We start from the raw sequence: 12,749 nt of genomic DNA on the forward strand, positions 1-12,749 counted from the left end.
AAATTTTGCAGTTGTTTGTTTGTTGTTTGGAAAGAAAATTATAAAAAAGAAATGGAAAGCGGGTAATTAGACCTTTTAAAATTAATTTAAACAAATTTTATAATCAACATTTTTGTACATATTTATAGAAAGAACAAAATTTCAACGAAGGATCAAATTGAAAGACTGATTGAACTTATGGAGCGACATCCCGAAGTTGGACGAGGCAAGCCGCAGTTCGGATGCAGCCAAAATAGAGTGAAGGAATTATGGGAGGAATTCGCCTTAGAGCTAAATAGTTTGGGACCACCGACAAGAACTGCACCGGAGTGGATACGTGTATGTAGAGTTGTGAAAATAGATGAACACATTAAAAGCGCATTGACATTTTACATATGTATACATATATTTCTCTTTTAGGTTTGGGTACATTATAAAGCGAATTTAAAAAGAAAGCTGTCCAACAACCGCAACAATCTTGTTGCAACCGGCGGAGGGCCATCGCATGAAAAATCCCTAAGCCCGCTAGAGGAAAGTGTTGCACAACTCATCCAAATAAGAAGCCAAGTTGCACCTAGTGGTCGAGCTTTCGGGACGGAGAATATGCCACCGGCTAGCGACGACGAAGAGCATGGTAACACCATGTCTGCAGCCGCGTCCACGACTAGGGAGCCCACTGGTTCAAACGCAGGCGAGCTTCCCACTCCGTCAGGATCACGAAATCGCCGGCGTGCCAATGTTGAGACTGAGCGTCTAGAGCTTCTAACCAAGCAGACAGAAACGCAAAAAAAACTTTTAAAAAAAATTGATCGGCTAGAGAGGACAGCACACAAAATGCAAAAAGTCAACGAAAAATTGCTGGAGATTAAGCAAAAAAAATATTTGCTTTACAAGAAGCAAGCACAGGAAGCAAGCGAGCTATGTGCGTTGAAGGCAGAAATTGCAAAGCTAAAAATTAAAAAATTGAGCCGCTCAACAAATATGTAAATATTTTAGTTATTTTTTTTCACGATGAAAACCTGTTTTTTTTTTTAGCAGAAATATTTTTAGTTTAAAGTTCTTAATGAAAAGATATTTTAGTTTCTAGTTCTAGTTTACCTGACATGAAGTGATATTTTACTTTACATTTATGATAAGTTGTAGGGTCATTTAAATAACGCAAACCTGAATGAAAAAAGGTCAAATTTAGTTTTAAGAGCCATGAAGTGATATTTTTGTTATGAGTATTTATTTTAGCCAAAACTTTTGAAATAAAAGACTGAATGAATTACAAATTTATTAAATGGATAACATAATATTATTTCGAACCATTCTGGCTGTATTCTCGGTTTCTCTTTCCACACTAAGATGTTCATTGCTTATGTCGGCATCAAAAGTAGGTGGTATATCTTCAGGAGGCTCCACTCGAAAGTGTTGGCAAATATTATGCAAAGCGCAACAACAATTCACAATTTGTTTGGCCTTTTCAGGTGAATAATGTAAGCCACGTGCTGATAAAAGACAACGAAATCTGCTCTTTACTACTCCAATTGTTCTCTCTATAATATTTCGGGCCTTTGAGTGTACAGTATTGTAGCGAGATTGCGGAGAACCAGATTCTGCCATGCGAAAAGGAGTCATTAAATAAGTTTTCAGAGGGTAACCAGCATCGCCTTAAACAATGGATTTTAAAATATTTATTTGTATATTTAATAACAACCAGTCTTACCCAAGATCCAAGAGTTACTCTGTACGTTTCTCTCCAAATGCACCTTTAAGTCACTTACATTAAAAACAAATGAGTCGTGATTAGCGCCTGGATGCCTGGCATCCACATACCGGAAGGACATTTTGTAATCGCAAAGCTGAAAATAAGTTTGTCAATAATTTGGTTCAAAATTATTATTTGCGTGTTCATTTTTACTTACAATCATGACGTTTAAGCTGTAGTAGCCTTTCCTGTTTAGATATAAATGTTGCATTTCTTTTATTGGTGAAATTATGCGAACGTGAGTCCCATCGATACAACCCACTACTCCTGGGAATCCTGTTTTAGAATAAAACGCGATCTTTGAAGCGCTTTGCTCCTCTGCAGTCATTTGAGTTTTAATCCACTTCGCACAAATATGCTCCTCAATAATATCTAAAACCTCTTTGACAACTATAGATGTTGTAGGTTGTGCCAGTCCAACACTAAAATCATTTCCACAGCATTTTTGATAGCTGCCGTCAGCAAGGAATCGGAGTGTAGCGCATAATTTTAAAATAGGAGGTACAGCCGTCCCTCGAACGCGTTTGCGGAAATGGTCCTTCATTTCGTTTAGTAAGGAGCAAAATGCTTCCTTACTTAACCGAAAATAGCTTACAAATCTGCAAAATAACTATATTAGAATCTTATCAATTGTCACTTGAACGTTTTCTTACTTGGTGCTTGGTAATTCCAAGGGATTAGAGTGATCGCGTAAATGTTTTCTTATTCGCTGCATATCAATTTTTTCACCATTATTTTCATCATCATAAAATAATTCTATGCTAATATCCATTTTACTATTAATAAAAAAAATCACTTGCAAATGCTCAAATTTTAGACACAAATTGATCAGCTGTTCATTTATCTGTCAAATCATCACTTTCTTAGCTTGGCAGCACCAATTCAACTTCAACTGAAATAAGTTGTAATTCGTAATACCAAACAAGAGTTGAGTTGTCTGAAAGTTGAGTTGTTTTAATTACAACCCAACTAAGTTGAGTTGTACACCGTAATAGGGGCATAAGTTTTCTTTTAACAACCTTATAAATTGGTTTGTTTAGACGCAATAGCTCGATATTTACTGACCCCTATAACATCAAACTGCTCTATACCTGTTTTATCAGGTCTCATTTAGATTATGCTGATTTTATTTGGAGACCAAGTAATCTTACAGCTATAAACAGAATTGAGAGAAAGTTTTCCTTAAATACGCCCTTCGGCCGTTAAACTTCTCGGAACCCAACCCTTCTTATTCGGCTCGTCTATTGCTCTTAGGTTTGAAGTCTCTTGAGAGTTGTAGATACATACTTTGCTTACCCTTCACGTATAACATTATTAATGGGTTCATTGACTGTCCATATTTGTTGGAAAAGATTCATTTCAATGTTCAACTCTTCCGGAATTTTTATCCTTTCTATGGTGATAACTTTAGAACCAATATGCAAATAATGTCCCCATTAATCGCGCTTTTCGTAAGTTTAACTCGCTGAGTAGTACAGTTGCTCTGGACTTGTCGCTCCCTAGAGACATTTTTTCATAATTTTGTATTCCGCTTTACAAGTAGTTGGATTCATATGGAACCATAAGTGGATTGTATTTAATATTTTAAGTAAATTTTATAATTTACTCTGTAAGGATTGTAATCCAAAGGCTTTAAGAATAAAAACAATAAAAAATATGTATTTGAGGCTACTTATAGATGATATATTCAGCCTACGATTTTAATGGTTTATTAATTTTTGAATATATTGTAACGATTTTACTGCAATTCCCCTTATTTGCAATCTTCTGCCAACGTTCGTATCGCTAAACTGTTGAATAAATAACTCCAATATTGAATAATGGCCTTTATTAAAGTACTTCACAACAACACTTATACTTTGCAACGAATAGCTTGCTTAATAACCAAACTGATTGATAGCTCAAATGAAACTGAATTCTCGCCTCTACTGTCGCGCATTTATACTTTTTGATTTCTCATTGGATAATTCTAGGCTTTTACATTCAAGAACTTACTAGTTAGATATCATCTACAAAATCGCCAGCCACAACTACGTTTATAACTTCTTATTTGAGTAATACTTGCACAAATTATTGCCCTCTCTTGTGAGCAATTCAGATAAGATATATGCATGGGTTTGTGCATTGCTTCTCCGCTGCTTGTATACGTACATATGTGTAGACGCAATTATTGATTCGTTTATGTAAATCAGGGCTATTCAAAACTGAAATTGCACCTATATTAGTGAGAGCGCAATCGTAGGGATGATCGTGCGGGTGAATTGATATTTCATTTAGTCGCTTACTAGCAAGCAATGAGCTAACAACAGGCATATGTATCTCGCATAATTTTTCCTACATATTTTGATACCGATCAGCCGATACTATTCTGCTATGAAATAATGATTGATCTATGGATGTGCATGATATCACTGTTTAGCATCGGCTTAGAGATGGCAGTACCCCTTAGTGTTGCTAATATTGTAACAATATTTATAAAATTAGATTGTTTTGGCAATATAGGAGGGGGCGCCAAAAAATATTTTGTCCCGGGCGGAAGAAAACCTCACTACGACACTGGCTAAATGGTAAGTGCAGCGTGCCTAAAGCGTATTTATGATGAAGGGTTTATAATTATACTTTACTTGTTTCAACTTTGTTAAAATTGGAAAATATAGATTTAAGTTATTTTTGAATTAATGCATCAAAAAGAAAATTTTTGATTACTTTTTAATTTGATATCATTTTACTATGTCGAAATAAAAATATTGAATTTTTTAAATTTAATATACAAAGCATAAATACTAATTCCCTACAGCAGGCTTAGCAACCTTCGAAATCTCCGCGCACCTTGGCAGGTATTACATATTTTCTATCTTCTATTCCACATTTAAAAAAAATAATAATAATTTTTCAACTATAGAAAAATTAAAAAAAAAAAAACAATAATTATCTTAGAAATTGTAGCTCTGGCCTTAACCTCGAATTCGAACCTGAAAAAAAAAATTGTTAAAACAAGATTAAATATAATAAAATAAATTTAGGTTGAATTAAACTGAAAAAAAAAAAAATAGTGCAATAAAAAATTTGTTTGCATTTATGTTTAATGGTGTGTTCAATTTTACTTAACTTTTAGGAAATAATGAGCTAAGGTTAGGTTTAAGGCCTACATAGGCCCGATTTGATGTTAATGAGCTTAACGTCAGTTAATAATTTTTTAATAAATCTCATGTTAAAATTTACTTACAAATCTGATTAAATATTAAAGGCATATCCTCTTCCACATTGAAAGCTAGTTTCTTGCCCAAGACGGTATCAAAATATTCTGGAGAAATGCCAATGGGTTCACTTACTTTAATACATAAATCACCTAACTTTAATTCATCTCCAGCTTTTAAATGCTTAGCGGCAACGATCGACTTGCCCAATTTCCTTTTACATGCGATTTCACATTGCAGTATTTTACGAAATTGTAGATCTTTTAATGCCACTTCGACTTCTGTACTATTTAATTTATTAATGATTTGCTCTTTACTAAAAATCCCTAGTTTTTCAAGCCGTCGAATATCTTTAACAAGTTGCTCAAACGCATGAGGCTCCAAAGAGCATTTGTGATCCGATCCTTTTTGATTACAATTGAGGGTAAAGTGACGCTCAATAATTCTTGCTCCCAACAGCACTGCTGCTTTGCTTATTTCAATGCCCTTTTCATGGCCAGAATATCCAATAACAACATTTGGATGTCTTGTTTTCAAATTTGTTATTACTGGAAGAGAGCAGTCCTCAGCTTCCGTAGGGTAGGACGAAATACAATGCAATAAAGCATAATCGGTCTTATTATTAGCCTGCATAATGTTGACTATATTTTCAATTGTTTCAGTGGTTTGCATTCCTGTGGAAATTACTAGTGGGATATTCATTTTTGCGGCTTTCCTCAGAAGGAGCACATTGTTAGCATCTCCTGAACCAATCTTTATGAAGGGAACGTCCATTGAATAGAGCAAATTGAGGGAGACCTTAAAAAAAGTTAAGTTTTTTGTTATTACACTAATCATAATAAAACAAAAGTAGTCTGCAATTATTGATTTTTTTTAGTGGCTATTGAGGAGTCCTGCCCCTTACGTAAATATCGATCGAAAATATGTCACTCGTAGATACGATGTTAACGAATAAACGGGACGATGTTTATATACATATGTGCATACATGCATACGTTTTTACATAGCTATATTGTAATATATGCTGTGAAAGTATATGGAAACAAATATGTATTGCAAGAGGCAACACTTTTTTACTATTATGTTTGCTTATTTGCGCTCACAATTCTTTATTTTTCAGTATTGCCTTTTTCTAAACTACAGCTTTTGTGTGGTTACATCGATGTTACCACCTATTTTAGTGGGTAAACAATTATCCGGCTACTTTCGTGGGCAGAATACCAAAAGGGTACAAAAGTTACCACATGAAGAAAGTTGCCGTGGTGAAGAAAGTTGCCGTGGTCAAGAAAGTTGTTACCACATTAGAATCAGGCTGTAAATATTACTTTAAGCTGGAGACATTGGTGCTTTATCGGTAACCGTATCGGTAACCTTATAACAGCTGATTCGACCAATCTTATGAGAATCAATGCAATCGATTATTGGTGCCGCTAAGGTCGTAACCGTATCGTAGCCAACCAATTGGGGTTTGGTTTACTACTAACTATAAACAGCTGATTACGTTAGGGATACTGATACAGCGATACGACATACGGCACCAATGACTCCAGCTTTAAAATTGATTACTGCTTATGTTGTTTATATCATGTATTACATCTGAGATTTAAGTGTCGGTATATTTGGTCTGTATAATTGTTTAATTTGTAGACTGATAAATAAATAAATAAATACCATGGGAATATTGTACACAGTTCATCCAAACAATGCAGAATGTTATTATTTGCGATTGTTGTTAGTAAATGTTGTTGGGCCACGTTCATTTCAACATTTGCGAAGAGTGAATGGTCATTTATGTATGACGTATCGTGAAGCATGCGAGCAATTAAGTTTGCTTGAAAATGATGCGCATTGGGATTTAACGCTTCACGATGCATCGATTGCTTCTTCTCCACATCAAATACGTATCTTATATGCCATAATCGTGTCAACATGTTTTCCATCAAATCCTCTTGAATTGTGGAATAAATACAAAGATTTTATGGCAGAAGACTATTTGATTCGAATGCGTCATCACACAAGAGACACTGATTTGATGATTTCATTGGAAACGTATAATGAGGCATTGATAGCGATTGAAGATATGTGCCTTACGATTGCAAATAAAGGATTAGGGCAATTAGGTTTGTCACCACCCAATCGTCCAATGCATAATTTATTTGATCGATAATTGCAACGTGAACAACAGGTTGATCCCAATGAATTGCAAACATTTGTGAATTTGAATGTTCCTAAATTAAATGACCATCAAAAACATGTCTATGATACCATCATCCAAGCGGTGCAAAATGAAGTCGGTGGATTATATTTTTTGGATGCGCCTGGTGGTACGGGAAAAACATTTGTTATATCACTCATTTTGGCAGCCATTCGATCGCAACGAAAAATTGCATTGCCACTTGCTTCGTCGGGAATCGCTGCTACTCTATTGGATGGTGGACGAACAGTGCACTCTGCATTAAAATTGCCGTTGAATGTGCAGGTATGCTTATATTTATTGATTGATCACTTTAAAATTTAATCGATATTAATTAAAAATTCAAATAATTATACCATATATGTTGCACCAGTCGACAAGGTGCATTCACAAGTCCCTGAAGATGATTTCTAATTGAAATCGAAATATCGACAAAATAAATAAATACAACATATATGGTATAATTAATTGCATTTTTATTATTAATATATATGTGTGGCCTAGAGCTCGGAAATTCTTCTTGATATAACTTTTTAAAAGGCCGAAAATAAAAATAAAAACAACATCGATATTAATTAAAATGTAATTATTTTCAAATTAACGGGTGATTGAACATCCCACGTGCAACATTTCAAGAAATTCTGCGATGGCAAAAGTTTTGCAAGAAGCAGCAATTATTCTATTGGATGAATGTACAATGATGCATAAAAAATTGCTGGAAGCATTACACCGTACAATGCAAGATCTACGTCAGAATCAATAAATTTTTGGTGGTGCATTAATATTATTGTCAGGGGACTTTCGACAAATATTGCCTGTGGTTCCACGATCAACACCGGCGGATGAGATCAACGCATGTTTAAAGTCTTCTCTTCTGTGGCGACATGTGCAAAAATTGACATTGAACATAAATATGCGCGTTCAATTCCACAACGACCAATCTGCAGATCGGTTCTCGAAGCAATTGTTAGATATTGGCAATGGAAAAGTTCGAGTCGATAATACAAATGGATTGATTGCATTGCCGAACAATTTCTGTACCATTATTCAATCAACAGAAGAGTTGATTGAAAGTGTGCTTCCAAATATTGTTCAAAATTACAGGAATCACAATTGGTTGAAAGAACGCGCAATACTGGCACCAAAAAATTTACACGTCAATGCAATCAATTATCAGATTCAAGAAAAATTGTCAGGTGCATTGACATCATATAAATCTGTTGATAGCGCAATGAATGCAGATGATGCAGTGAATTATCCAATTGAATTTTTGAATTCATTGGAACCACCTGGTATGCCACCGCATTATTTGAATTTAAAGGTTGGCTTATCAATTATTTTACTGCGGAATTTAAATGCACCACAACTGTGCAATGGCACAAGATTAGTAGTAAAAAAAATTGACGCCGAATTTAATTGAAGCGACAATATTGAACGGAACAGCGAAAAATGAAATTGTACTCATACCACGTATTCCACTGATTCCAACAGGCATGCCATTTGAATTTAAGCGTTGCAATTCCCAGTGCGTCTATCATTTGTCATGTCCATCAATAAGGCACAAGGACAAACGCTTCAAATATGCGGATTAAATTTGAAGGAGCCGTGCTTTTCACATGGACAGCTATACGTGGCCTGCTCAAGAGTTGGAACTCCAAATTGTTTGTTTGTGCTCGCTTTCAATGGGCAAACTAAAAATATTGTATATCCAAATGTTCTGGATTGGCATTAACAATTTTGGAATACAATGCATTCATTTCATAAAAAAAATTTATAATCTTTCATTTCTTTTTTTGGTTGGTTGCTACGAAGTGCAACGGGGTCCGCTATATATATATATATAAAGCCCCCCAGCGGGTTAGGGGGATAAAATATACCCGCGGTAGGTATGCCTGTCGTAAGAGCCGACTAAAATACGAAACAGATTGAAGGGGTTGTGTAACGCAACCCTTTCAGGTTGCCAGCGCAATATATAGCTTCTCAAAACCTTATTGTCAACCTCACCTATCCGTGGCGAATCCTGTTTCATTAACAGCCGATGCTCTGGCGACCCCGAACTCGTCATAGATCTAGGGGGTGGGAGGGCGGTATGGCCTAGAAGGTCGCATGTGGTCATAACAATTTGCTTAAGCGACTTAAACTATGACTTTTTTTCTTTCGTTTGTTTCATTAGCCATTGAGTGTGCTTGTAATTCTCAACTTGTTAGTGAAATATTCTAAAGATATAGTTTTAGTTTTTAATTTAAAATTGAGGTTTTTCGAGTAGAAGATGGGGTGCCAATACCTTAGAGTGCAGTGCTCGCCTCCATATCACATTTTTTAAGGGTTCTTCAAATAGAAGATGAGGTGGCTCATTAGAGCGAAACCTCAGAGCCCCCAGTGCTCGCCCCAATGAATAAATACAAGAGGTTCTTCGAGTAGAAGATGGGGTGCCAATACCTCAGAGCACAGTGCTCGCCTCCATATCACATTTTTTAAGGGTTCTTCAAATAGAAGATGAGGTGGCTCATTAGAGCGAAACCTCAGAGCCCCCAGTGCTCCCCCCCAATGAATAAATACAAGAGGTTCTTCAAATAGAAGATGAGATGGCTCATTAGAGCGAAACCTCAGAGCCCCAGTGCTCGCCCCCAATGAATAAATACAAGAGGTTCTTCAAATAGAAGATCAGGTGGCTCATTAGAGCGAAACCTCAGAGCCCCCAGTGCTCGCCCGCAATGAATAAATACAAGGGGTTTTTCAAAGCAAAACAAGGTGGCTCATCCCGCAGCCAATACTTTGGAGCCCCCAGTGCTCGCCCCAATGAATAAATACAAGGTGTAACAGGTACATAGTGACCTCTCTCTAAACAAATTTAAAAATAACAAACAAATACATTAAAATAAAGATATCATAAATAAGCTGTACCGATGCTTTGCATCGTCCCGTATTTTAAATACACCATAAACAAAGTAAAATAACATACAGTCCAGTAAAATAGTAATTTATAAAATAAAAAAGATAATAAATTAAAAAAAAATGCTTGCTTGCAGTGGGCTTTGAACCCGCAACCCCAAACGTTTGAGTCGGGTACGTCATCCACTGTGCCACGATTCATACGCCTACAAGCGCATCAAATTACTCCCTTATAACTCATATTAAACTGCTCGCCCTCAACTGCCCCACGCTTAACTAAATTCGTTCCCGAGATGGTCGGGCTTGGTACCGGAACGTACCGGATATGCATCCGGCAAAAGACCATCAACATCCATAACACTCTACAAGGCCTTCGGGGAATGCGATTTTTACCAGTGAGTAGGAGTGATGTAGATGCTGATAATTCCTAAATTTACATTGCCTGACCGGACAGATATGCCTTGCCGCCAATAATAGTGCGATTTTTATCAGTGAGAAGGCCACTGATATAAGGGCGTTGGCAGGTGACAGGAGGGATGTAGATGTTGTTAATTTCTAAATTCGCATCGCCTGACCGGACAGATACACCTTGACTTTCCAAGATATGATCCCTGCTGCTGATGTCGGGATCAAATAAATAGATGGTACTGTACAGAGTGGTGTGTGATAAAAGCGAGTCCGTCTTCAGTACCTTTTGCTCGATCTTTTCTGTGGATGTGCGGTTGATTGCGCATAGGTTTTAAATTTTTGGACAGTATTGTCAAATGCGTCTCCCTGTATTGCCTTCACCTGTTTGGTTTATTGCATCATGCATAAAATAAAGCAAAAAACAAGTAAGGAAGGTTAAGTTCGGGTGTAACCGAATATTACATACTCAGTTGAGAGCTATGGTGACAAAATAAGGGAAAATAACCCTGTAGGAAAATGAACCGAGGGAAACCCTGGAATGTGTTTGTATGACATGTGTATCAAATGAAAGGCATTAAAGAGTATTTTATGGAGGAGTGGGCCAAAGTTGTATAGGTGGACGCCATTTAGGGATATCGCCATAAAGGTGGTTCAGGGTTGACTCTAGAATTTGTTTGTACGATATGGGTATCAAATGAAAGGTGTTAATGAGTATTTTAAAAGGGAGTAATCCTTAGTTCCATAGGTGGACGCCGTTTCGAGATATCTCCATAAAGGTGGACCAGGGGTGACCCTAGAATTTGTTTGTACAATATGGGTATCAAAAGAAAGGTGTTAATGAGTATTTTAAAAGGGAGTGGTCCTTAGTTCCATAGGTGGACGCCGTTTCGAGATATCGCCATAAAGGTGGACCAGGGGTGACCCTAGAATTTGTTTATACGATATGGGTATCAACTTAAAGATATTAATGAAGGTTTTAAAAGGAAGTGGTGGTAGTTGTATAGGTGGTCGCCTTTTCGATATATCGCCATAAAGGTGGACCAGGGGTGACTCTAGAATACGTTTGTACAATATGGGTATCAAACGAAAGGTGTTAATGAGTATTTTAAAAGGGAGTGGGCCTTAGTTCTATAGGTGGACGCCTTTTCGAAGTATCGCAATAAAGGTGGACCAGGGGTGACTCTAGACTTTGTTTGTACGATATAGGTATCAAATGAAAGGTGTTAATGAGAATGTTAAAAGGGAGTAATCCTTAGTTCCATAGGTGGACGCCGTTTCGAGATATCTCCATAAAGGTGGACCAGGGGTGACCCTAGAATTTGTTTGTACAATATGGGTATCAAACGAAAGGTGTTAATGAGTATTTTAAAAGGGAGTGGGCCTTAGTTCTATAGGTGGACGCCTTTTCGAAGTATCGCAATAAAGGTGGACCAGGGGTGACTCTAGACTTTGTTTGTACGATATAGGTATCAAATGAAAGGTGTTAATGAGTATTTTTAAAAGGGAGTGGGCCTTCGTTCTATAGGTGGACGCCTTTTCGAGATATCGCCATAAAGGTGGACCAGGGGTGACTCTAGAATGTGTTTGTACGATATTGGTATCAAATTAAAGGTATTAATGAGAGTTTTAAAAGGGAGTGGTGGTAGTTGTATATGTGAAGGCGTTTTGCAGATATCGACCAAAATGTGGACCAAGGTGACCCAGAGCAGCATCTGTTGGATACCGCTAATTTATTTATATACTATGTAATACCTGCCAAGATTTCAAAGGTTTTTTATTTCGCCCTGCAGAACTTTTTCATTTTCTTCTACTTAATATGGTAGGTGTCACAACCATTTTACAAAGTTTTTTCTAAAGTTATATTTCGCGTCAATAAACCTATCCAATTACCATGTTTCATCCCTTTTTTCGTATTTGGTATAGAATTATGGCATTTTTTTCATTCTTCGTAATTTTCGATTTCGAAAAAGTGGGCGTGGTCGTAGTCGGATTTCGTTCATTTTTTATGCCAAGATAAAGTGAGTTCAGGTAAGTACGTGAACTAAGTTCAGTAAAGATATGTCGATTTTTGCCCAAGTTATCGTGTTAACGGCCATGCGGAAGGACAGACGGACGACTGTGTATAAAAACTGGGCTTGGCTTTAACCGATTTCGTCCATTTTCGCAGAAAACAGTTAACGTTACAAAATCTATGCCCATACCAAATTTCAAAAGGATTGGTAAATTTTTGTTCGACTTATGGCAATAAAAGTATCCTAGACAAATTTAATTGAAAAGGGCGGAGCCACGCCCATTTTGAAATATTTCTTTTATTTTTGTATTTTGTTGC

The 12,749-nt window shown here is 36.6% G+C and overlaps 3 protein-coding genes across 4 annotated transcripts; 1 reads left to right on the plus strand and 2 right to left on the minus strand.

The window, feature by feature from the left end:
* On the plus strand, nt 1-966 carry LOC137237507 (uncharacterized). Its single transcript, XM_067761199.1, has 3 exons — nt 1-62; nt 129-318; nt 400-966. Exons 1-3 carry the CDS (start codon nt 52-54, stop codon nt 964-966), a joined length of 768 nt encoding a protein of 255 aa, XP_067617300.1. The 5' UTR covers nt 1-51.
* A 291-nt stretch (nt 967-1,257) lies between these two features.
* Nucleotides 1,258-2,629, minus strand: LOC137237510 (putative nuclease HARBI1). The gene is made up of 4 exons (XM_067761215.1): nt 2,383-2,629; nt 1,887-2,328; nt 1,688-1,823; nt 1,258-1,631 (listed from the first exon to the last, which is right to left on the minus strand). The coding sequence occupies exons 1-4, from the start codon at nt 2,499-2,501 to the stop codon at nt 1,258-1,260; spliced, it is 1,071 nt and encodes a 356-aa protein (XP_067617316.1). The 5' UTR covers nt 2,502-2,629.
* Nucleotides 2,630-3,191: 562 nt separating this feature from the next.
* LOC137236672 (sialic acid synthase-like) lies at nt 3,192-6,083 on the minus strand. Of its 2 annotated transcripts, none has more exons than XM_067759557.1 (3): nt 6,030-6,083; nt 4,956-5,724; nt 3,192-4,701 (listed from the first exon to the last, which is right to left on the minus strand). In XM_067759557.1, exons 2-3 carry the CDS (start codon nt 5,698-5,700, stop codon nt 4,658-4,660), a joined length of 789 nt encoding a protein of 262 aa, XP_067615658.1. In that variant the 5' UTR covers nt 5,701-5,724; nt 6,030-6,083; the 3' UTR covers nt 3,192-4,657. The 2 variants fall into 2 exon arrangements, with proteins under 2 accessions (XP_067615658.1, XP_067615657.1); XM_067759556.1 differs by lacking the exon at nt 6,030-6,083 and adding an exon at nt 5,831-5,979.
* Between the last annotated feature and the right edge of the window lie 6,666 nt (nt 6,084-12,749).

The sequence above is a fragment of the Eurosta solidaginis genome, chromosome 1, assembly GCF_040869045.1.
Source record: "Eurosta solidaginis isolate ZX-2024a chromosome 1, ASM4086904v1, whole genome shotgun sequence".
Classification (NCBI taxonomy): domain Eukaryota; kingdom Metazoa; phylum Arthropoda; class Insecta; order Diptera; family Tephritidae; genus Eurosta; species Eurosta solidaginis.